General features: G+C 38.5%; 2 protein-coding genes across 4 annotated transcripts; both read left to right on the forward strand.

The window, feature by feature from the left end:
- Nucleotides 1–87: 87 nt before the first annotated feature.
- Nucleotides 88–4,483, forward strand: LOC110055884 (uncharacterized). 2 transcript variants are annotated; one of them, XR_016207246.1, is made up of 3 exons: nt 88–172; nt 1,479–2,685; nt 3,752–4,483. XR_016207246.1 is itself a non-coding variant. In XM_020762306.2 (2 exons), exon 2 carries the CDS (start codon nt 1,579–1,581, stop codon nt 2,590–2,592), a length of 1,014 nt encoding a protein of 337 aa, XP_020617965.2. In that variant the 5' UTR covers nt 88–172; nt 1,479–1,578; the 3' UTR covers nt 2,593–4,483. The 2 variants fall into 2 exon arrangements, 1 of the variants encoding a protein (XP_020617965.2); XM_020762306.2 differs by having other exon boundaries at nt 1,479–4,483.
- Nucleotides 4,484–9,037: 4,554 nt separating this feature from the next.
- LOC149118130 (uncharacterized) lies at nt 9,038–25,134 on the forward strand. 2 transcript variants are annotated; one of them, XM_089289765.1, is made up of 2 exons: nt 9,038–9,194; nt 23,078–25,134. In XM_089289765.1, the coding sequence occupies exon 2, from the start codon at nt 23,132–23,134 to the stop codon at nt 24,146–24,148; it is 1,017 nt and encodes a 338-aa protein (XP_089145891.1). In that variant the 5' UTR covers nt 9,038–9,194; nt 23,078–23,131; the 3' UTR covers nt 24,149–25,134. The 2 variants fall into 2 exon arrangements, with proteins under 2 accessions (XP_089145891.1, XP_089145894.1); XM_089289768.1 differs by lacking the exon at nt 9,038–9,194 and adding an exon at nt 16,218–16,389.
- Nucleotides 25,135–26,112: the final 978 nt, after the last annotated feature.

The following is a 26,112-nucleotide window of genomic DNA, read 5'->3' on the forward strand; positions in this document are numbered from 1 at the left end:
GGGAAAGTTTATATCAACGTGCCCAATATCCCGTTCATAATTTACGTGCTTTGCATACAATTATAGCAGGCCGATCACTTAATTAACATATGCAACCTGATGATTACTTGAGGCCAAAAGGTCCGCGATGTAATGGCAACAAAAAATATAGCAGGAACGCAGTTTTGATACGGTAAGAATTATCATATTCGATATTTCGCAGATCACATTAGCTCACATTACGAGCTAACGGTCCTACCGGTAGCAGATATCGGTGGAAGACAACTTCTCTGACTACGATCTTGAAAGGGAATAGCTTCTCCGAAGGTGATCGTAAACTCCCGCTACTGAACGCAATTGACAATATCCGTGACTATAAAACCTACGTACGATTAAAACATAAGACGGCTTGGCTAAACTCACGTGATCGAGAAAATGCAATTGGTTCACCTATATTACCTTGCTCGTTGGCCTCAGTTCGTTTCCGAAGCTCGTTTTCCTGTCAAAATAGTTTGACACTGCAGTTTGTTCTCAAAAGCGTCACGGATGAGAAATCACCAGAAAAATCGAAAGATGCAATTGAAATGCAAGAAGTGAGGAATAAAATTATTTTATAGTGAAGACTGAAAGAATTTAATGTATTTAGTGCCAAGATTGAATATTTAAATTATTATCAAAGTTAGAAGCAATGCAGTGGTTCTCTTTTGTTGCATGTTGACATGTTTTGATTATACGTGACACTAAAGCAAATGTTTACTGACGTATATGTACACCCCAGCGCTTTGATGTACTCCTTCAACAGTGTCAAAATTAATCACATATTTTTTAATTAATATAATGCCGAATTTTTTCAATAAAACCCGCTTGATAAAGGAAAAAAAAAATTTTTTCAATCCATCAATGACACTTTTTTTTTTCTAAATACATCTAATTTACTCGATCTTTCCTATCCTCGAAAGAAATGGTTTTGGCTAGCCGTGATGAGCACTGGACGGAGGGGTTTTTGTTCGCCTCCCCCGTTTCAGTTACTTAGAACATAGCCGGAATATAGCCCTCGTGGGAATGGTTTCCACTCGTTGCAGAACACTTGAATACAGCTAGGGGCTCAATACCCCCCTCCCCCTCCCCCACGTTAGTATACTCAGTCAGACTTTAGAGGCCTCTAGAGAAATGAAGAATACAAAAGCAAAAACCGACACAACGTAGGATGATTTTTTGAAGGTGTACTATATTTCGGCTGGCCAAACCAGCCTTCTTCAGGTACAATGGAAAATTTTCCATTGTACCTACGTTGTGTCGGTTTTTGCTTTTGTATTCTTCATTTTATATGTAAAGCCGATTAGATCACTATTGATCCAACGTATACCAGCAGGATCATCGTTCCGGTTGCTTGCTTAAACATTTTATAGTCACTCTAGAGAAACGCTCTTTCGCAGTAGTTGTATTGTCTAATTTACCATTTTTCACAGTTATTTTGTTGAAACGTTTTTCTTGCATAGTGAATATAGCTGCTGGTGATGAGTGCAATATCATGTGGTGTATCAATACGTACATTGAGTTGGCCAGGGACGGTTATAAGAGGTAGACACCTCGTCACATATGGTTATTTGTTTAAGGATGGCGTTATTTCTATTGATGGTCATTTGCGTGACATCGATCGCTGCTGTAGTCTCCGCCACTAACGTGACAGTCGTTACAGCCTGCGCTTCTCTAATCAATGATCAATGTACACAGAATCTCACGTCTTGCCTTCAGCCTCCTTGTTCACTGTCATGTGGAAGGACATCGCCTCAGTTTTCTTGCAGTCAAGACTGTGTTCCGTCAGCTAATCTCACAGAAGGGTACCTGTGTGACACATTGGAGTGCCAAGCATCGCAGTATTGCCACCAAACTTGCAACAATATCAATTGCAATTCATCGACCTGCACATCCAACGACTGTACCCAGCAATGCTTTGTTGCTGATTGCGGGAGGATGGTCTGCAAGGAAGACGTCTCCAACTGCAATCAAGTAGCAATTATACCAAAGACTGGCCAAGACATGCACTGTGCTGCGAGATCGTGCAATCAAGAATGTAAAAGTTGTAAGAAAAATTTCTTAAGTGAAATGACATGCTCGTCTTCAGTTGACACATGCGAGCAAAGAGGGCTAAATAGCAAGTTTCACTTGAAGTGTTTAGCTGGAGTGAAGAACTGTATACAGAAAACAGATCTTTTTTCCATCGCTAATATGGAATGCCATGGAGATAAGTGTGTACAAAGTTGCTTTCATAGCACGTGCGACATGAATTGCTCATCGAGTGTGCGAGAATGTGCACAGTCTGAAGATGGGCTTGGGTCTGCTGTGATCTCAATGAACTGCGATGCACAGGTCTGTACACAGCACTGCGGCGATAGCCGCTGTAATATGATGTGTTCGTCAAGTGTGAAGGAGTGCACGCAAACATGCAAAGGAACTTGTTCCATTAGGTGTGATGCAGAAGTGTGCCATGACGATTCAACCACCACCACAACGCGACCTAGCCTCTATCCCATACCTACTAATAACATTTCAAAGATTAGCATTAAGTTTGTAACTTTCTGTCTTGTGGGAACGTCTTTGGCCACTTTGTAAATGTTGTTTGGAACTGCAATACGTATAGTAAATGTTGTGTACATCATAGCTATTGCTGAAATCAAAGCTTCACGATATACAAACATCCACAAGGTAAAATCGCTGGTTCTTTTGTTTATCGGCAAAGACGACTCCTTAAGTAAATATAACTCCGAAAGTTATTATTATTTATTTCCATTCATACTTTTCTAAGGATAAATACAACACTAAAAAGAGGAGGCTTGTGTGATATTCTGTATGAGGAGTATATCGACTATGTTCTTATATACAATTGACATTTTGCCCGGATGCATTGCAACTTGATTTTTTTGTCCTGATCATAGAGTAAAGCTCGTAGAGTGTAAAGATCTTTATTTTCCTCGTAGACTTTTTTCAATTTGCTCTGGAAAGGATAAGCAATCGAATCGCAAGCTGCTGGTATCATACAATGCGACACAAAAGATATATGTCTTACTACACGGCTCTAATACATGACCACAACTAACCAGAAATGGCTTCTATTTGCGAACACCTTTGAAAACAAACTTACTTGTGTGCAGAGGGCTTGTTACGCCACAATATGTAATAACTGACACGAAATGTAATAGTAACGCAAAATGTAATAACTTTTGCCACAAAATGTAATAGTAACGCAAAATGTAATCACTTTCGACGCAAAATGTAATAACGTCGGTAACGCAAAATGTAACAACTTTTGACGCAAAATGTAATACATAAAAGTAACGCTAAATGTAATAGCACAAAATGTAATAATGTTTTGGTTGGTATATGTTTGTTGGAAATATTCATTTATTTATTTTTTAATTATTATTTTTTATTTATTAAGATCGTAATAGGCACCCATCAGAGACTTGCTCTAGGCAAGAGTTTCAATATCAAGGCACAATTGATAGCAAAATCTTCCCACTTAAAATGATTGAATTCCCATGCACATCTTTAAATTAAGCTGTACACTAAGATCTTAAAGAACCTGATTTTATACATAAATGATAACTCGGAAAATAATTGGAAGTAAGGGATGGCTTGTGCAAAAATATAAAAGAATATGCCATTTTATCAATGTAGGGGAAGGGATATAAATATATCTAAAATATATCTGCTTAAGACAATGTTAGAGCAACATTGCCATTTTGTTAACGTTAATTGTTTTATGTGGCAGGAAACGCAACTTTCCATCCATGTATGACAAACTTTCCTTAATCCAGATGCTTTGGAGAACATTATAGAAACAACAGTGGGGAGATATCCACAGATGCGGCAGACCCTGAGAGCTGTTTCGAGGTTTTTCAAACGGATCGTCGACAACGTACCTCTTCCACAAATTTACCTTCCAGAGCTAGCAGATGTTGCCGACATACACCAGCTAAGCATACGAAAAATAATAAACATAAAGGGAAAGAACAGTGGAGCAGTAATCGCTCTAAAACACATAATTAATGCTAAGAACTGGACAAACGCCTGGGTTCGCTTAGTAGCTTACAGCTATGGGTGGTACGGTGTCTCCAAGATCTACTGGAGAACCCGCAATTAAAAGAGCCCTGAAATAGTTTAAAGTTTAAGTTTCAGTTTACATTTTCAAGTTTCATTTTTCCTTCCTCAGAGTTGCAGTCAGATTTCGTTTGAAATAAGATTTTCATCAATTTAAAATATATATGCATAATTCTTTTACCAATTTTTATTTAAAAAAAAGGAGCTGACTCGCTTCTAGCGTGACATTGCAAGACGTTAAATTGGACAAAGTCGCTTGTTTGTTAGTACGTTAATTGGTGTGACAATATAACGGATAAAGAATTGATTGATATTTCATTGTTGCTATATAAAGTTAGCATATATACCATTACAAATCGTAGTTTTTGTACCTTAATTTCAAAATAAAGAAAGGCATGTGTTATTTGGAGGGCTTTTTTGTATGAAAAAACACTTTTCTACAGGAATTTCACGAGAGTTCACCTATTCACCCCTTTTCCCCTGGAAAAATCAAAGTAGCCTTTTGGAAAAACTCGTGGCGTCCGCCAGTTTTAAAAAAAGACAGATGTTCTGTCCCTTACCCACATGTAATTCCTTATATTTCGAACAAACATATACCAACCAAAACATTATTACATTTTGTGCTATTACATTTTGCGTTACTTTTATGTATTACATTTTGCGTCAAAAGTTGTTACATTTTGCGTTACCGACGTTATTACATTTTGCGTCGAAAGTTATTACATTTTGCGTTACTATTACATTTTGTGGCAAAAGTTATTACACTTTGCGTTACTATTACATTTTGTGGCAAAAGTTATTACACTTTGCGTTACTATTACATTTTGTGTCAGTTATTACATTTTGTGGCGTAACAGGGCTGACTAATCATAATCATCATCATCATCATCATCATCACCATCATCTTGATCAACAACGACTTTTTAAAACTTAAACAAGCGAATATTAAAATTAACACCCGACATTGTTATGATGATGATGACGACGACAACAACAACAACAGGGTTTATTTGAAGTGTAAAATTAACTTAATTACTAATTAATAAATAAATTAAAAATACATACAGTTGCTGGTCACTCAAAATAACTAAAGAGCTAAACTAGTTGGGTGACCACCATTTATTAATTTAAAATAAATATAAGGTCAGAAAAGAGGCATTTTACATTTTACATTTCACACACTTCATTAAGGAAATAGATTACAGAACAAATAATTCTTAAACATGTATACAATAAGAAGTAAATAATATTAAAAAAAATAATAACAGAAACACCAAAATGTAGCAATTAGTAGTAAAACTTAATAGAAATTAATGAAATGCGAAGGTAATTCTCTTTTGAATGAATAGGGAGTTAGAATCTTAAATCTCTCATCAGTTTCATTCCATAATATAGGTCCATTGTATCGAATATGATAATGATAATAGCATTTATTTAAACACGATAAAAATTACAGCAGAGCTGATGTGGTTGTGTATATAAATTAAAACCATTAAAATTAAAAAAAAAAATTCCGAAATGTCTGGACTGAGCTCTGGGTCTTCGCGTTCAGCCCAAAACCGTGATACATTTTCAACTGAAAACATATTACCCAAAATTACATGCAACTTCTTCGTATTTCCAACCTAAACCTGAATAGCCTGTTCACAGGCTCCAGCTGGAAGGGTCTGACCGCAGCTGGAAGGGCCGAGAAAGAACTGGGTGAGAGTGAAGTGGCTGAGGGGGAATGGGGTGTACTCGACTAGAGAACCTGTTCACAGGCTAAAACTTCCGACTGCCGTAACATGGGCACGAAACAACAGGCAGAGATCAGTTTTTCCAGTGACCTAATGCTGTTGCTTAAATTTCGAGGAACGGGATGGGGCTGACTAACTGATGGTAGCTGACTAATGGCGAAAATTGCGCTGGAAACCGTAGCCTACCTTTCCAATTCTTGCCATATCCTTGGCACGCCAGACGTGCCTGAGATATAGCGTGACATTGACGGTGGGAGTCACGCATTCGTAAAATTTTGCCTTCACTACACAACCGAACACACTGAAAGGTTGAGGCATGGGCGCGTTGGTCAGCCAGGCCCAAGATATGTTTTATTTGCGACAATAAGCTTACAACAAAGTGGATAAGAGATACATCAAGTAACGTCCTACATGCGCCAAAGCCGGACACGTAAACCCAAAAACCTCTTGCTAGGAAAAAATAGGGACCGTGTAGCCCCGACCAAATGCAGTGGCGCCACCTTTGGGGTTTTAAGGTTGACCTATAAACAACAGAATGAAAAAAACAAATCATATGACGCTAATTACTCAATAAAAATAAACCTTATGGGAAAGTACTAGTGGCAAGGCTGACCGTAGAATGTCACAAGTTTCTCAACCGTCTCTTTTTACAAACGTACTACCCATGAGCCTTCGCGTACTACTCTCTCACCCAGTTCTCTGTTCCGTGTCGGCAAAATATTAATTTATGTCAATACCGATTATCACAAATTACATAGAATGGTCGATGTCACGTTTGCCAATTTCTTCATTTAAACAATACATTAGCCCCACAGGGCGATTTATCAGACCCAATTCAGGAAATATGGAAAATAGTTCCATAGTAATCCTTTGCAAACGCATGGAAATATAGGACTCTAAACTTGAAAATTTTAAAAAGAAACGTATCCTGCGGGTGGTGTACATTTCTCTATAGACTTTGTAAGGCCCAGTTCAGACGTCATGCTTCTGCCGTGCCGAACTAAATTGCAATTAGGTTCGACTGTAGCACGGCAGGAAAACAACTTTGATTTAGACGTCGTGACAGAGTCGAACCAAATTCAGGATATACTGATGCCTCGTAACAATTCTCCTCCTAACTTCCCGTGGGAACGCAGTCTCGCCAAAATACATTAATACAATTTATGAATTTTGTTTAGCGCGGCAGAAGCACGACGTTTGAATCGCTGCCGTGCCAGAGTCGTGTAGCACGGTAGAGCTTGTCGAACTTAATTACTTGGCGAACTTAATTCAAAAGTTTGATTCAGACGCCGTGCTTCTGCCGTGCTTTTGTCGAACTTAATTCCTAAATTTAGTTCGGCACGGCAGAAGCACGACGTCTGAACTGGGTCTAAAAATTGGCAAGTTTGGGTCCCATATTTGGATGCGTTTTCGACATGAAACATAGGCACGCAAGGCGTGCAAGAGTTATTTTTTTGTATGAAGTGTTGGAGATAGAAGCATTCATGGTACAGTAATGATTTGGTTAATTTGACAAGTCTTATTGCTTACGATGTTACATCGGTCATGGTAAGATAGCTAAATAGTAAGCCATAAAATGTTTGACTGAACAAACTACAGTAATCTGACCCGTCTCCAGAATAATGTAGAGATCATCTTATTTTCTAACAGGCAATTTGATGCGTTCTTTGATACAACCCGCGCTGTGATTGGTGTGACACGCGCACAGGCATAACTCCGTCACTCGCATATCACATAACCCTTCCAACCCCCAAGAGGAATTTCTGCTCAAAAATACTCAAGTTAATTTAGAGACTTTTTCGCATTTTATACGAGTCGTAAGTTTACCTTTTTACACAACACAACACAACTTCACCGAAAATAGAAAGAAAGAGAAAAAAACCTCTGACACATTGAAAGTCTGATTTAATTAAATTGCACTTTAACTTGGTGCCACGCAGTCTTCAAAAAACATTTGAACAGTTTTCGAACTTTTTACCTTTAAAAATATCGGACTGAAATGAATGTCATCAAATAAAACTATTAAACTGCTACTGCCCAGACGTAAAAATCGTCCAGAAACGAAAGCTTCTTCTTTGTTTAATATCCTGGAAACAATAGCCGATAACACGTCAGTTCTAATTGAATTTACTCCCATATAAAAAACAAAAGTGTTAAGTTACCATTTGTTACTAAAGATAGCAAACATCTCGTGGGAAAGAGTGGTGACGATTCGTCAGCTCTAATTGAATTTACTCCCTTGTGAAAAACAAGAGTGTCAAATTACACTTTGTAACTAAAAAACAAAAATATCTCGTTATATTTGCATGCAACAAGAACAAAACAATCGTTACCCGCACTTACTATTGTAAACGTTACAACTGTTTCAAATCTTAAGTCTCGTCCCCTCTAAAACATGTCCTAAGAACTAGACGCGACGATTCGTGACCTTTAATTGAATTTACTCCTTGTGAAAAACAAAAGTATCAAGTTACCTTTGTAACTAAAAATAAAAATATCTCGTTGCATTTGCATACTACTAACTCACGAACTGTTTCAAACCTCAAGGCTCATCTCGTTCATTTAACTAAAATCCTCAGCCTAACCCACAGAAAATGTCGAAGTAAACCCAATATATGAAAACTTCCTCCTCTTTTATAGAAGAATAAATATGGCCGTTCTGAACTCTACCGGGATCAAATCTTCTCACATACCATTTACCTTTACAACAAGAAATTTGATTGGCTGTTTATAGCAGATCCAATCTGATTGGTGTGACATACATACACCTCTCACTCACTCACTCACTCACTCACTCACTCACTCACTCACTCACTCACCCATTGACCCGTCCATAACATACCCGACGTGCCGACTAAGAGGTATTTTCTTTTTACAAAAAAATAACTCAAAAATCGATCTATGGAGGTGGTTTTTTGTTTATATAAAAAACACGAAATTCGTTGATATTGCGTGACATTGTCGAAGTGCTCTCTCTTGAACCACGCGTTTGGGATCAGGCACTGGATGGGTGGGAAAGTTGATACTGGTAGTCGATAGCCAGTGCCCTGCTGAGAATGATACTGATGTGAGCTAGTTAATTGCCAATGAGCCAGCCGAGCGAAGACGCGAGGCTGGCGAGACAGCAGCATTATAGAGCCGTGCGAAAGGGGCGAAAGTACTGTGCAGGCGGAAAAAATCTTGAGTGATCGAGAGACATGTTTGTAAGGTAAGATTCCTGAGATTCCAATGACGTAATGAAGAGGTCGATTGTCTTACAACGGACCAATCGTAGCGCGCAGAGATTGTGACGTTAAGCCCGCATGGTTGTGATCGTCGATGCCCAGCAGTTTTGGCATTCATTGAGCAGAGTTGTGATCAGTTGTGATCAAGTTTGAGGTAAGAGAACCGTAATTTTCACCTGCTTTTGTAAGTTTTATTTGCTATTATTTCCAATTCTACTTAAGTGTACTTTAGTTAAGTGCCATTGTGGTATATTTATCGAGCTAGCAAGCTCAACAATCGGCCAGCGAGCCAAAAGAGTACTCGGCCACCGCGTGCCAAACTCGGCCAGTGTGCCAAATTCGGCCAACGGGCATAAAGCGATCAAAGAAACTGAGAAACCTCTTTAAACTGAATTCAATCAGAGCAAAGCTAAAACAAACGACAACTGAAGCAAACTATCGGCCAGCGAGCCACACGAGAGTAAACTCGACATCGGCCAGTGAGCCAACTTTGTCACCGCCAGCGAACAAAAAGCAATCAAAGCAAGTGAGATTTAAGGCCCGGTTCAGACGTCGCATTTCTACCGTGTCGTATTCAATTCAACGAATTAAATTCGATAGAAATTCGACGTCTGAATCGGCTGCTGCATTTCTGCCGCACGTTCGACTGGTCTTGCTGTAGATCCGACAGAAATGCGACACAGATTCAAACATCGAATTTCTGCCGTGTCGAATCTAATTCATACATTATGTTAATTTATCTTTTTCTCAGCTCGTGAGTGGGCCCAATTCAACAAATCCTGCAATCTGATTGGCCAGTGAAATTTCACACCTGGAGAAATTTCACACCTGGAGCGGGCAGAATTTTCTCATCTGGACCACCGCAGCGGGCGGAATCCGTCGAGTTGATCTATTTTCGTGAACGAAGTAGCGGTAATTGTCAATCTTTCGCCCATTGCACACTTCCATAGCCGATTAATCAACTATTCACCTTTAAATGGCAAGCAAAGTCACTGTAAGTAAATTCAATCAAGTTTTTTGAAGTTGCGAGAGTTTGTTTGGCTGTTTGTAGCTCGGCGCTGTAATGGCGCGTAATCCTGTGTCTCTCTCTGTACGATTTTAAGTAAAAAATGAGTCAATTTCAGTCAAGTTTACCTCTCCGATCGTTGCCATATTTGAGAGAATTTCTGTGGAATACACTTCACGAATTTCCTCGCTATCTGCTACTCCATTTACGGTAGAAAAGTCTGATTTCGAGTGATTTGCAACGACTGACAGAAATTGTTTTTGTAGTACACCTTCAAACTTTGCACGAAATTTCACACCGGAAAAACACTTTTGGAGAACTTAAATGGTGAACGAAATGCGACTAACATAAAGTAGTTCGGTATAAATCTGTTCTTTAATACATCTTTCTTTGTCTAGTATCTGAGTTACTCGCCCGTTCGCTGGTTAGATTTTTTACAAATGGTTTGCAGAGTCTGCAGACGGCACGTAAGCCAATTCAATGACAAAGCTGTGAAAACAAACCCACTTGTAAGCCAATTTACCGCAAGAAAAAAAGATAAACATGTTATTGTCCGGCTTAGGGTCGGTCCATATAGTGAAAAACTGTGACCTCGGGCTTGAAAATGCTGCCCTCGGCCTATGGCCTCGGGCAGCATTTTCAAGACCTCGGTCACAGTTTTTCACTATACGGACCTCCCAGCAAGCCAATAACATATATGTATTGAGCATGCGTAAATTTGGTCCCTCAAATAGAAAGAAGAAACTTGGCCATTCTCGTCCCAATGCAACCTGAACATATTGCAAAACGAACTGCTGCATTGTCAGCCTTCTCCTTCTTGTTCCATTGGCGGACAATTTTTCGCAAAATCTAAGTCCTTCATCCCTCAGTATTTCCATCCGCCATATTGAATACTCCACGTTTAAAACATTTTCCACTGACCGACATACCCGACAGTATTAATTCTGAATTAAATTTGACACAAGTGCGACGTATGAATCGACAGTCGCATTTCTGCCGTACTTAATTGAATTGAATTCGACACGGCAAAAGTGCGACGTATGAACCGGGCCTAACTTAACTTAACTTAAGGTTAGGGTGGCCGAGCACAGTTTTCAAGAGCCTATGCCTAATTCACCGTTACTTTTAAGTTATTTATGCTTTGGCGCTCGTTTTTTGCAAGAGTCAAGGTTAACCACAGAAAGGTTTATTCTCGCATTTTGGCTAAGGTGTGTGCTGTTGCCATGGCAACGGGGTTGGTTAAAAACAAGGCTTCAAAAATGGTTTTTGTTTATTTAAAAAAAATCCAGTCGTTAGATTTTTTTCATCTTTTGCCCACTACGAATTGACATTAAATCCCTTCTGTCAACACTGTTCTAATAAAATTTTGACATAGGCGATTTCCGTAATTCGCCGTAAATCGTTTTCACCGCATGTTCTGTATTATTAAAAATTCCCTATGTCAAAATTCAGATTTTTTGCGATAGATCATTCACGTGGTTTCTGAACTATTTTTTTTTGCCAAATTTCTTGAAATTCTAACGACTGGATCGTCAGAAATCCGCAAGTTTCTGCAAAAGCAATCGGTCTCAATTTTTCGAGCAACTGCGCATGCGCTGCATTTAACTGGGTTCTTTCGGTAACAAAGAGAAAGCTGAGAATTGCTGGTTTCTTTGCGTCGTTACCTTTTCTAACATATCTTTGTAATAAAAGACTAAAGCCATCAATACACTGCGTTCAATAATAGAGAAAAAATAGCACAGATAGTGTGGGTGTTAAGTAAATAAAATGATCGCTCTTTGCAATCCTTGTGCGCGCGCTCAATTGCATCAGCAAAAGCGCGCGCGAAAACTGTGTTCGGCCACCTTAAGTTAATCAAATTCAAAGCAAACCTAACGTTTAAGCGGCGAGCGTGCCTTGGAGAGCTAGCACGCTGCAATAAACAAAGTACTTTGTAAATCAATTGTAATAATAATAATAATAATAATAATTTACCAATTTATATAGCGCATATTTACATATTCTGATCAATAGCGCTTTACAATCAGTATAAAAATAAAATAAAATTAGAAATTAGAAAAATACTTCTTAAAAAGATAAGTCTTAAGTCGAGATTTAAAACTGTCAAGTGATGTTGCTTGACAAAGCTCTTCAGGTAGGCCATCCCAGAGTTTCGAACCTGCTGCTGAAAATGATCTGGTCCCCAATGTTGGAAGCATCTTTCCCTTGGGATGGTCCAGTAAGAGCTTACCAGTAGACCTAAGATTATATGATGAATTCGATTTTATACTAATGAGATCACTAAGATAAGTTGGTGCAAGGCCATAAATACATTTAAAAGTCAAAAGTAAAATCTTATAATCAATACGCAAAGAACCCGGCAGCCAGTGCAGTTCATAAAGCGCTGGTGTAATGTGAGAAAACTTTCCAATGCCAAGAATAAGTCTTGCTGCTGCGTTTTGTACACGTTGTAATTGCCAACTTGATCAATCCATTCAACTGTTGTCAAGCTTATCATGTGTTTTTCAAACCACAGACTTTTTGCCCATTGGTGCAAACTTAAGTACAAGGTGCACGTAGAGCAATAAAACGCACAAAAATTTGGAAAATGATGTGTTTATTGTTTATGTTGTTACTCTTTCCCAATCTTACTGCCCACAATGATCTATTAAAATTAGGGAGTGTGTGCCGAAATTACAGCATCATCTTTTTTAGATTTAGGGGGAGATACTTGTCAAGGCGAGTAGCTTATCCTTCAAATGATAGTTTCAATCCCTTCATTATTTCAAACAAGGAAGCACACATTGTGAATGGGAACATAAATTCAGAAGCTACTAAAGTCTTGAAAGAAAAACACAATGCAATATGTGATAGCACTGATAGTATTTGTACATATATGTATGAAGGGTCAAATGTGAGATTACTTTCGTAATTATTGTTTGATAAATGTAGGTAAATTTTCTTTTGCAGTTGATTGCTTTCTTGAGCTATGTTATTTTGTTTTTCGCAATCATCTTCAGAACATTACATGTAATGATTTTTTTCAAGTTATCTATGAGTTGTGCAATCAAAGGGAAAATCTTGGTGCTGTTGAGATCAAGCGAAAGCCTGTATGGTCACTGATCAGAGGTCGTTGTCCATCATTTTCTACCTTAGGCTTCAGCAAAAATTTTGCATTACTGAGTCCGAGGGAAACACCAACCAAGATATCTGGATCCTGGCTTTCACAGAGCAACTAGAAGCCCTGCTGGCTGGATCTAATTTGTCGTTAAAAGATAAAATCAATGACATGGAAGTATAGCTGATGTCTCTAGAAGATGTTTGTTTGGTTTACAATGTCCAAACAACAAACATGACAAAGTTCATTTCCTTTAAATGTCCAAAAGAAAATTCTGATTAGCAGGCAAATATAAGTCTGTACAAAACGCATTTCTACATTTTGTGTGAACAGTGCAATACCCTTGTGTGACCATTACAATGTACAATTTGATTGTTTGTTCTCAGAGGACGTTATATAATTGAAATTGTTTAATACCGTTAACGTCGGACTGGCCCAAGCATCCCAAAGTAAACAGTTTGTGCATGTCCTTTGCCAGCTACTCGACTACGAAGGACGTTATATAATTGAAATATTTTGTTACTGTTTATGCTCATATGTTAGAGATTTGACTAATCTATACAACAAGCCTTGGAACAAAATGCACGTATGTTTCTGTAAATCCTCAAACCAAGCTGTTTGTCAATGAAATGTAGACTTCTATTGTTCTTTGTCCAAGGACATTATATAATTGAAATTGTTTCTGTTTATAGCTTAAGGTGGCTCAAAACAGTTTTCAGCACTTAGATTTAGATGGGTCGTTATAACCACTCTTTACCATTTGATGCTACAATCATGGTATCAAAAAACTGCCCAATCATTGGTGAACACGTTGTTATCTTTTTCGTGACGCAATAGGGTACCATAGCAAGAGTATGACCTCCTAAAAACACTCTTAATTACAGCTTTAGGGGCTTATAATTCAAAAATGGCGCGGTGAAATTTTTTTTATATATTACAGGGCTCGAAATTGCGACCGATACGGTCGCCAATGCGACTAACATTTTCTCTTTGGCGACTAAAAATTCTGGTTTAGTCGCCAATGTGGCGACCAGATTTTTCTATGATTTAGATTTAAATTAGAAGATTAAAGGTAAAACAAACATTTTGTCTCGTCTTGCTTTGCTTTCGTCGTTAAAAAAAAGGGCCAAATCGCATAAACAAAGCGAGTTTACCTCCAAATTCTACCAACTTCTGTCCGCGATATTTTCGATGCCATTACAGCTATTCCCTTGGTACCGCGGGCGCAGAATTTTGCAAAAAGACCGCTGGAACGAAGTGTTTGATTTTCACATATTCACGTGGTTTCCGCTTGGGTTTCCGCCGGTTTCCGAGAGAACACGTGTGACACAATGTAAATCATCATGCATAACAAATTAGCAAGCGAGGAAGATTTAAAATGTTTCCAAACTTCTCTCTGTAGTAATGAAGAGGATGCCAAAGGGCTGCTTAACATCAAGCAGGAGGCTTTTAAAGAACTAAATTTGCTTGTTCCCGATATCGTAACGGGACAGCTTCCAGAGGAAGTTTTTGCATCAGCACTGATTCCAAGCGATTTTAACGGAGGTAAAGTACAGTATGGGGCCCAGTTCTCGGCCACAAAAAACGTAAACTTGTATTTCTTACCTTAGAATAGCCGTAAGGACTTAAAATTTCACGGATAAATAGCTTCAGCATTCAGTTTACACATGTAGAGCTATCGACTGCTCAACGCTGTTTTCTCCCGAATAATAACGAAAATGGAGGCTTCGTTCGTGGGCCCAGTTATCGGCCAGCGGGCCCAGTTCTCGGCCACAAAAGAGTGCATGCGATTCCTCAGAATAAAGAACGCTTTATTACCATTTTTTGTTGTTAAATCACTTATAAGGCTTGTGTTTTGATATTTCGATCACAAATTATCCTTAAAGAGCACTGTTTCATGTTAGAAAAGGAAGTTTTTTGCACACCTAGTTTTTCTCTTAAGTGCAGTCAAGCGAGGCTAAAAAGAGTTGGGTATTTAAAACGGGGTTAAGTCAGAGCTCATAGTTTTCAGCATGCCACCCCATTACAGCGTTATTTTTACAACTGACCTGACACGAATACTCCACACAAAACTATGAGCGCTTTTGGTGTTGAAGGCGAGCAGGGTGGCCGAGAATAGGCAAATATGCAAAAGTACTAAGGAAATATTGAGGAGTGAATTTAGGTCAAAGAATTAAACACGCCAGGAAAAGTTTATATTTAACAGATAGCTTTATCACTCTACATTTTTTATGCCAAGAATTGGCTCATTTGGGCTTTCTAGACGGACAAAATATAAACTTGAATTAAACCATGTAATTCGAGTAGCCGTAAACAAACACGTTTTCGGGGAAAACAAATTCACCTACCTTCGCGTCACCTCGACGTGCTGACAGAAAAACTCGGCAGGACGAAACAAAACTTGACAGAACGGAAGACAAGGAATCAAGCTACCTTTGGAAACGATTGCTTTTTATTCAGATTCATTTGTGGCGCGAAAAATAAACGCTGAACAAAAAGTGGCCGAGAACTGGGCCCCACACTGTAGTTGCTGTCAAAGCTAGTGATAATGGTGATTGTCTGTACAATGCAACGTCCATTGCTCTTTGTGGGGATGAGTCGCTGGCATTGTTGCTACGACCTCTTGTAGCTGGCGAATTGTTCTTTAATGCAAAATATTATGCCGAGCATCCAGTCTTTTGCGAAACGTCCGGCGATACCGACATCTCCGTGGAAACACTGTTTTCAATCGCACTTAAACGTCAAGCAGAAAAAGCTTTTTTTCTTAAAATAGTCTTCGATCCATCATCAAGTTCTTCTTCTGAGCTGTATTTAACTTCCACTGCCATTCGTTTCCTTTAGTAGCTTTTAGTGAAGTCCATAAAAGATTTCCTACAAGAACTCCAAAAAAACCCAATCAAATGAGATTTAACTTACGCAATTTAACGTCCTTTATCCTGACGTTTTTATCTCTGATGACAGCTTGAGGCCCATCAAATCCGTATTACATGCAAGTTCTGTCTGTGAAATCTTGATCTGAAACTAACGTTCAATCACAAATCTGATGGATCGCACCATAAAAGATCTGCGTCATTTACTGCGCCTTTGTTTCAGTGGCAAGCGGTTTCCTTACAAAGAGGAGATCTGGTAATGAATGGAATCGGCCATGTTGATTCCGTCGTACGTGCTATCTCCATACAGTCGTGTTTGGCTCCCGTAAGCTACAAAGATAGCGGCTAGAAACTCTTATTTACTAATTAAGTTTGGGTAAGATTGTTTTGTATAACTATGTTAGTTTTTTGTCCTCGTTTTTTCGTAATTACTTGTGCGAGTGAGTTCCACGCGACCAGAAACCGGATGATGAAGTTAAACAAGCTTAAGGTGGCCAAACACAGTTTTCGCGCGCGCTTTTGCTGATGCAATTCAGCGCGCGCACAAGGATTGAAAAACAAACATGCCTTCAATAGAGCGATCATTTTATTTACTCAACACCCGCACTATATGCGCTATTTTTCTCCATTATTGAACGCAGTGTATTGATGCCTTTAGTCTTATATTACAAAGCTATGTTAGAAAAGGTAACGACGCAAAGAACCCAGCAATTCTCAGCTTTTCTTTGTTACCGAAAGAACCCAGTTAAATGCAGCGCATGCGCAGTTGCTCGAAAAATTGAGACCGATTGCTTTTGCAGAAACTTGCCGATTTCTAACGATCCAGTCGATAGAATTTCAAGAAATTTGGCAAAAAAATAATTCAGAAACCACGCGAATGATCTATCGCAAAAAATCTGAATTTTGACATAGGGAATTTTTAGTAATACAGAACATGCAGCGAAAACGATTTACGGCGAATTACGAAAGTCGCCTATGTCAAAATTTTATGAGAACAGTATTGACAGAAGGGATTTAATGTCAATTCATAGTGGGCAAATGATGAAAAAAATCTAACGACTGAATTTTTTTTAAATAAACAAAAACCATTTTTTAAGCTTTGTTTTTAACCAGCCCCGTTGCCATGGCAACAGCACTCACCTTAGCCAAAATGTGAGAATAAACCCTTCTATGGTTAACCTTGACTCTTGCAAAAAATGGGCGCCAAAGCATAAATAGCTTTAAAGTAATGGTGAATTAGGCAGAGACTCTTGAAAACTGTGTTCGGCCACCTTAAACACTTTCAACCAGCCCCAAAATTAATATTCTTTTAATTATACAAACTGGCGACTAAAAATTTGCATCTGGCGACTAAATTTCTCCAGTTGGTCGCCAAAAGGTGACCTTACGATTTTTTTAATTTCGAGCCCTGTATTATCAACTTTTGATAAACATGATAAGACACAACTTTTTGCAAAGTTTAAACTAGTGAGAAAATTTCAGATAGTGCAGAGTGTAATTTACATCTCTGATGCAGCAGTCACACAGGTCCTCACCCCTGCTGTTCTCTCCTTGGTAGTCACCAAGGCCTTTTCCCAGAATATGAGCGGACGAAAACTTGATAAGACGTGTTATGCCCAAAAATAACTTACAATTACCGATTGTCAAGATGGTTTTAAATTTATTGTGGTATTTTATCTTGAGTTTCGTTCATTTTGTAGCATCACTTTTCACGCCAACGTTCGTAATTTGATACTTTTGTTTTCCTCGCCAATGTATGCAACAAGACACCTTTGTTTCCACGAAAATATAACAAAGATGTGTATTTTTTTAACTTACTGCTGGAGATAAATGGAATATAAAAGTTAAATATCTGCTGAAAAGTTGAATAGGAACGATTTTGTTTTATTCAAAACGTAAATTTTCATTTCACCGATAAACAAGAATTAATCTAATTATCAAATAGTCACGTCGAATCACGGAATAGTGCGTTCTAATTCTGTTGCCAGCTGAGTTGGTGTAAACAAAACCACATCAAACTAATACACAATGCCACTGAGTAATACAACTGAGGAGCGTTTCAACGAGAAGTATTGAAGGTCGAGATCTTTACTTGACCGAAATTATATCCCATGTCGGTGAGCAAGTCACCTCATCGACTGATGAAATTAATTGGAAGTTTCAGTAAGTGCTACGGAGTCTGCGGCAATAATAACGAAGTTTCTTTTGTCACAAATTTACTAGTTTTACATATAACTAACACGGGAAAGTTTCGGCTGAATATGATCTTTGGGTTCTCTTTCATAGAAGAGGAAATAAACAAGCTGCTAAGGAGAAGCAATATGTTCTGATTCTGTATTTCAACGCTGGCAAACACACAATAGTTATAAAACAGCAGACGACATTTCCTGAATAGAGCTAGGGAAGATTCCAGAAGATACGCAGCCACAGTAACGTTCTGTGGACTAAACTAGTGAGACAATCTCAGATAGTGCAGAGCGCAATTGATAGCTCTGATACAGTAGTCCCATAAGTACTCACCCCTGCTCGGTCCACTTCCGGTTTGTGTCTACCTTGGTAGTCTGCTACGGCTTTTCCCCTTTGCAGTGTGTATGTTTCAAGGTTGTATTTTCATTCAAGGTCCAAACATTACGCACAAATTAATTACTACTGGTGCTTTAAGTCGATTTTCGTTCATTTTAAATTCAACAATACGCTGAAGCAGCAAACGTGACAATTTAGCTCTTCACGCCAACTTTGTAACTTGATACTTTTGTTTTCCTCGCAAAGCCATGTAATATGAAACCCCTGTTTTCTCCAAAACATACGGAAGATGTCCTTGTTTTTTGGAGATAAATGAAAGAAAGTTAAATATCTGATGTAGTGATGAAGAAACGGAACAGAGACGCTGTTTTACTAAAAATGCAAATTTTTACCGATGAACAAGAACTAATTTAATTATCAGATAGTCACGAAATACCACTTTCTTTTTCTGTTGCCACCTTTGTTGTTAACAATAAAACAATTCAAAATTAACACACAACGATATTGATGGCTGAGAAGCTTTTCAACGAAAAGTATTGAAGATAAACAGCGCTACTTGGCCGATATGAATGAGTCTCCTCAAAGACTGATTAAATTAATTTGAACTTTCATTAGGTGCCACGGCGTCTGCAGCAATATTTGAGCATTTTCCTGGTTTCTTTTGTTACAAATTTACAATTTGCGGAGTATTAAAGCCACTAACTTGAGAACTTTTTGGTCTCTCTTACAGACACAATTAAGGCAAGAAATAAACAAGTCGCTAAGGAGAAGCAATATATTTGAACCCTGACAAGCACACTATTGTAGATTGAAAACAGCAGATGACATTTGTTGAACCGACCTGTTTGTAATTCTAAAAGCTACGCAGCCACAGTAACGTTTCACTTTTGCAATAAAAAGGGACAATTGGCGCTACCTGAAAAATAACTGCCGTCCTTGGTCACATGACACGATATATAAAATACTGCGTGTAAAGATAGTGTATAACACTAACAATGCTAGAACGCATGCGTCTTACATGTTGAGCTCTACCATAAGGAAAACTACTCAACATTTGTGCGTGATTCCGTATGCAATGTATCCTTCACCTAATATAGAGGCCACGAACCCTAACTAATCTACGCATGCGTTTAGGGCAAATTAGTTTTGTTCTAAGGAGAATGGTACCACAAGGAGAGCAAGGGGTTACCTGAAACAAATATATAGCTTTGCGATGTTCAAAGTTAAGCGACGGCGATGGAATGTGTTTTACGTGGAGTACACATGTACCTTTCCCACCCTACTCCCACTACTTCCTTGCCTCTAGACTAATTAATTAATTGAAATTAATTAATTAAACAAACATTAAAGTTTACACCTTAGCGCCATAGTGCCATACCGCCATAGCGCCTTAGTTCCTTAGCGGCAGGCAACCCCCATAACCATCCCAATAGTGCACTCTGCACTAACTAGTGAGACAATCTCAGATAGTGCAGAGCGCAATTGATAGCTCTGATACAGTAGCCCCATAGGTACTCACCCCTGCTCGGTTCACTTCCGGTTTGTGTCTACCTTGGTAGTCTGCTACGGCTTTTCCCCTTTGCAGTGTGTATGTTTCAAGGTTGTATTTTCATTCAAGGTCCAAACATTACGCACAAATTAATTACTACTGGTGCTTTAAGTTGATTTTCGTTCATTTTAAATTCAACAATACGCTGAAGCAGCAAACGTGACAATTTAGCTCTTCACGCCAACTTTGTAACTTGATACTTTTGTTTTCCTCGCAAAGCCATGTAATATGAAACCCCTGTTTTCTCCAAAACATACGGAAGATGTCCTTGTTTTTTGGAGATAAATGAAAGAAAGTTAAATATCTGATGTAGTGATGAAGAAACGGAACAGAGACGATGTTTTACTAAAAATGCAAATTTTTACCGATGAACAAGAACTAACTTAATTATCAGATAGTCACGAAATACCACTTTCTTTTTCTGTTGCCACCTTTGTTGTTAACAATAAAACAATTCAAAATTAACACACAACGATATTGATGGCTGAGAAGCTTTTCAACGAAAAGTATTGAAGATAAACAGCGCTACTTGGCCGATATGAATGAGTCTCCTCAAAGACTGATTAAATTAATTTGAACTTTCATTAGGTGCCACGGCGTCTGCAGCAGTATTTGAGCATTTTCCTGGTTTCTTTTGTTACAAATTTACAATTTGCGGAGTATTAAAGCCACTAACTTGAGAACTTTTTGGTCTCTCTTACAGACACAATTAAGGCAAGAAATAAACAAGTCGCTAAGGAGAAGCAATATATTTGAACCCTGACAAGCACACTATTGTAGATTGAAAACAGCAGATGACATTTGTTGAACCGACCTGTTTGTAATTCTAAAAGCTACGCAGCCACAGTAACGTTTCACTTTTGCAATAAAAAGGGACAATTGGCGCTACCTGAAAAATAACTGCCGTCCTTGGTCACATGACACGATATATAAAATACTGCGTGTAAAGATAGTGTATAACACTAACAATGCTAGAACGCATGCGTCTTACATGTTGAGCTCTACCATAAGGAAAACCACTCAACATTTGTGCGTGATTCCGTATGCAATGTATCCTTCACCTAATATAGAGGCCACGAACCCTAACAAATCTACGCATGCGTTTAGGGCAAATTAGTTTTGTTCTAAGGAGAATGGTACCACAAGGAGAGCAAGGGGTTACCTGAAACAAATATATAGCTTTGCGATGTTCAAAGTTAAGCGACGGCGATGGAATGTGTTTTACGTAGAGTACACATGTACCTTTCCCACCCTACTCCCACTACTTCCTTGCCTCTAGACTAATTAATTAATTGAAATTAATTAATTAAACAAACATTAAAGTTTACACCTTAGCGCCATAGGGCCATAGCGCCATAGCGCCATAGCGCCTTAGTTCCTTAGCGGCAGGCAACCCCCATAACCATCCCAATAGTGCACTCTGCACTAAAAAGGAGAACTGACGTTACCTGAAATATAACTACTATCCCCAGCCAAAACGAGAGTGTGATATCACTCATTACAAAAAATAAAAAAAATGTGCATCTGAACTCGAGAACGGAGTTTATCACACTAGCAATGCTAGAACGTATGCGTCTTATATGCTATGAAATGTATCTTTCACCTAACATATAGTCGACTTTGACGCTAACTAATCTGTGCATGCATTTGGAGCAAATTGCTTCTGTTCTTGAGAGAATGGCACCACAAGGATAGCATGAGATTTGCAAAACCATATATATATTTTTGCCATGTTATCATGTTTTGCGTAGTGCACTCAGGAACCTACTGCACCCAGCCCCCCTTCCCGCAAGGCTAATTGATTAATTGAAATTAATTAATTAATTAAACAAACATTAAAGTTTACACCTTATGGCGTTAGTGCACTAGTGTCTTAGCAAACAGCAGCCCCCTAAACCATCCCAATAGTGCACTCTGCACTAAAATCTCTGTACATAGGGTTCAGAGCCACCTTAAATTTTCCAAAAATTTAAGGTGGCTCTGAACCCTATGTACAGAGTTTTTTTAAACTTTGCCAAAAGTTGCGTATTACCATGCTTATCAAAAGCTGATCATATAAAAAAATTCACCGGGCTGTTTTTGAATTATAAGCCCCTAAAGCTGTAATTAAGGGTGTTTTTAGGAGGTCATACTGTTGCTATGGTAACCTATTGTGTCACAAAAAAGATAACAACATGTTCACTAATGGTTGGGGAGCTTTCTGATACCATGATTGTAGCATCAAGTGATAAAGAGTGGTTATAACTATCCACCAAAATCTAAGTGCTGGAAACCCTTTTGAGCCACCTTAAATACATTGTTTGAGACAAAAGACATGTAAGTTTGGTAAATCTGACTTGCATAGTACTATATAAAAAGTTATTGTTGGGTTCATTTTTGTTCTGTATTCTTTTGTTATATTATTCAATTTTCCAAATGATTTTTAAAAAAGGAAGAAAACGATGTCAGTTATCATTACAGCCGAAACCGTAGTATCGCAATGATTTAAAACCAAGAATCTTATTTTCGTTTTGGCGATTCTGCACTGTCAATCAAAATATTTACATGAGAATTTAAGACATTTGACGTTGTTTTGAATACTTGACTACACAAAAATGACGTGCACAAAAATGACTGTTATTTTTGAGTTGCCAAGTAGTATTTGTTTTGATTGGTTGCTCGTTGGCACTTAGCGAGAGCTACATCTAGTTGATAGTTACCTAGGCTGTGTTTGTTTAGATGATCCAGATCAGGATCAGTGATTCAAGTTCTCTCGGGATCATGATGTATCAAGAATCCTTGTTCAGAGTGGATTCATTGGTTCCTTTGATGATCCAAGTGATCTTCATCCGATTTCAAAGAAATGCACCCTGCTTGAGTTTCGAAGTTAAAACTGGTGGAAAATGAGCAGGGAAATGATTTTTTTTAATTAAAATGAAAATGAGCCTTAATAGTATTTATATTCTGGTAATGTAATTTGTTCTAATAAGGGCATACCCTTTTACCTTTTCAGTGAACCACAACAACCCTGTCACGTCAAGTCACGTTACCTTTACATGACATTGTAATGCAAAAGATGGTGTTACTTGTGTTGGTGTTGACTCTCGTGACAAGCATTACTGCTGTAGACTCTGCTACTAACATAACAAGTTGCACTTCTCTCACCAATAATGAATGTCTACAGAATCTCACATCATGTCTCCAGCCTCCTTGTTTACTGTCGTGCGGTGGGCCATCACACCAACAAACTTGCATTCAAGACTGTGTTGCATCCCGAGGTTCCAATCTCAGCGAAATATACCAATGTGATGCTTTGGAGTGCCAAGCTTCACAGTCCTGCTCTCAGATGTGTTACAGAATCAACTGCAAATCTTTGACCTGCACAGCCAAGGACTGCAACCAAGAATGCCATAGAAACAGCTGTGGGAAGATGGTGTGCCACAAAAATGTCACCAACTGCACTCAAGCAGTATACGATCCAGAGAATGCCCAAATTATGGAGTGTAATGCAAAATCCTGCAATCAGGATTACACAATAAGTAGTAAAACTTTTTCCAGTGAACTTACTTGCTTTTCTGCCGTTGAGAGTTGTACTCAAAGTGGCAAGAGTGCAAAGTTCAACTTAAAGTGTTTATCTGGGGTCAAGAACTGTACTCAAAGGGCAAAGCTTCTTTCCAACACCAACATGCAATGTGATGGAGACAGCTGTGAGCAAAGCTGCTCTTCTAGCACTTGCAACATGAGCTGCTCTGCGAGTGTGAAAGAATGTACACAATTTGAAGACTGGTATTTTGCATCTGTGGTGACAATGAACTGTGACGCAGATGTCTGTACACAGAAGTGTGATGGTGGTCAGTGCAACTTGACCTGCTCATCAAATGTGAAAAAATGCACTCAAATATGCAAGAAAGGAACTTGTTCTACAAGGTGCAATGCAGAAATCTGTCTCAGGGATTTTGGAATTTCCACCACTGACAGGTCAACTTCCTACCCTACAACCCCAACTGTTAGTTCAAAGTCCAGTGGTAACTTTTTAACTTTCTGTCTGGTGCTCATCTCTCTTGTCATTAGTACATGTACATAATAAATGGAAATTCAACATGTTCCAGGTGAACAACTGGGCAAAACATATCACAAGAAACATTTTGAACATCAGTCAAGGATAACATTTTGTTAAATACTTTTTAGGCATCCATAATGGATAATATTGCACGCTGGAAGCACTCATAAGTGGATACTCTTTGGATGCCAAAAAGGTGCTAATGTTACTGGAACCGGACACTTATAAGAATTGATCTTTTACGGGGAATGTCTGCTTGCAGGAGTAAACGCAGAGTTTGTATGGGAGTTTAGGGCTTTTGTGAAGGCTGTCATGAGTGGAGCTGCCTGCTAGCAAGTGTCTGTAAAGAGTCGGCTTAATTCCTCTGTATTGTTACAAACATATACTGTAAAATTCCAGTTACATTAGCCCTAGGCTTATAGAACTTCATAAGGGTTTTAGTTTGGTTTATAGATCGGGGGGTATGTCCAGGGGTTAAGGGGGGGGCTTATGAGTAGTATGAAAAACTGTTTCGAAATGAATTGATAAAGACTAACATCTAGCATAACAACTTGCTGATAACTTACTGTGGGTTTTAAAAATTTTTGTCATACATTTGAAACACTTATAACAGTTTTTTTAAATGTATTTTATAAGGTATGTGACAACATATATTGTTCCACACTCTACTTGTTCTGAGAGAGTGGTGACATTGACTACAAAAGTAGAGTAGGGCTTTTAACCAGGGCTGGCTTAGAACTGGTGTAGTTTTTAGGTGTACGTACTGAGGGGCATATAACCAGGAGAGTTAAGAAAATGGGTAGGGATTATAACCATAATTATACAGCAGTCAGTTAATCCAGTACTGTCGGCACAGCTATTATCCTTTAATTTCTGAAAACTGTCCAATATGGGATTCAATTTGAACAGTTTTCAGTAAGGACTTTGAGTAAAAACGCAGAAACTGTCCAATTTGGGAAAAAATAGGACAGTTTGTCTCAGCCAATAAAATGAAGCTATTAAAACCTTCCGACGATTATCGAAGGCCACATGAAACGTTCCGAAGATCACCCGAACACTCCCGAAGATTTCTAAAGATCTCCTGAACACTTCTGAAGATTTCCGAAGATCACCCGAACAATTCTGAAGATTTCCGAATATCAATCGAACATCTTTGAAGATTTCCAAAGATCACTTGAGTACTTCCAAAGATCACCCGAACACTTCCGAAGATTTCCGAAGATCACCCGAACACTTCCCAGGATTTCCGAAGACTTATGCCAATCTCTGGTGATCTCTGAAGATCACCGGATATTTTTGAAGCTTTTCCGAGTTTCAGAAGATCGAGGGCCCAGTCTGTTTTCTTCAGACAGTTACTGAAGTTTTCCTTGCAAAGCTGTATTACCTCACGAGCTATATAATTAATAAGTAACAGGACTACATGCTTGTCCAATTTGGAAATAATTGGATTCAAAAAATTCCTCTGACAGCCAAATTGGACGTGGCCTGTGGCCTCGTCCAATTTTGGCTGTCCTGAATTTTTTTCACCCAATTATTTCCAAATTGGACAGCATGTAGTCCTATTACTTATACAAATTGTACAAATACTAATTTAATTTAATTGGCACCTGATTTTTAAAAAAAATTAGTGTCTGAAATGTTTCCAGAAGCAATGTAAGGGAACTTACATTTTAGTAAGATATGAAGTATCCCCTGTGCATGCATTAGTTCATCTAGTGTTCTTAGACACTTCTGATTAGCTGAAACCAAACACCAGCCTAATACAACTAAGTTGTTCAATAAATTTTCAGGAGCAGTCTTAGTGAAATTTGCACATGCTCCATGTGGTCCACTACTGTGTGGGTTATACTGAGAGGCCATCACTAAAAGCATGCAACTATCCCATATTCATGTCATGGTGTTTTCAATGACAAATCTATTTTTAGTGTGAATTTACCGTGAATTCAGACCCCCACAGGAAGCTCAGTGACCAATCACAAGCATGGACT

Source organism: Orbicella faveolata, unplaced genomic scaffold (genome assembly GCF_042242905.1).
Source record: "Orbicella faveolata isolate gen_17 unplaced genomic scaffold, um_ofav_v1 contig_1, whole genome shotgun sequence".
Taxonomy (NCBI): Eukaryota; Metazoa; Cnidaria; class Anthozoa; order Scleractinia; family Merulinidae; genus Orbicella; species Orbicella faveolata.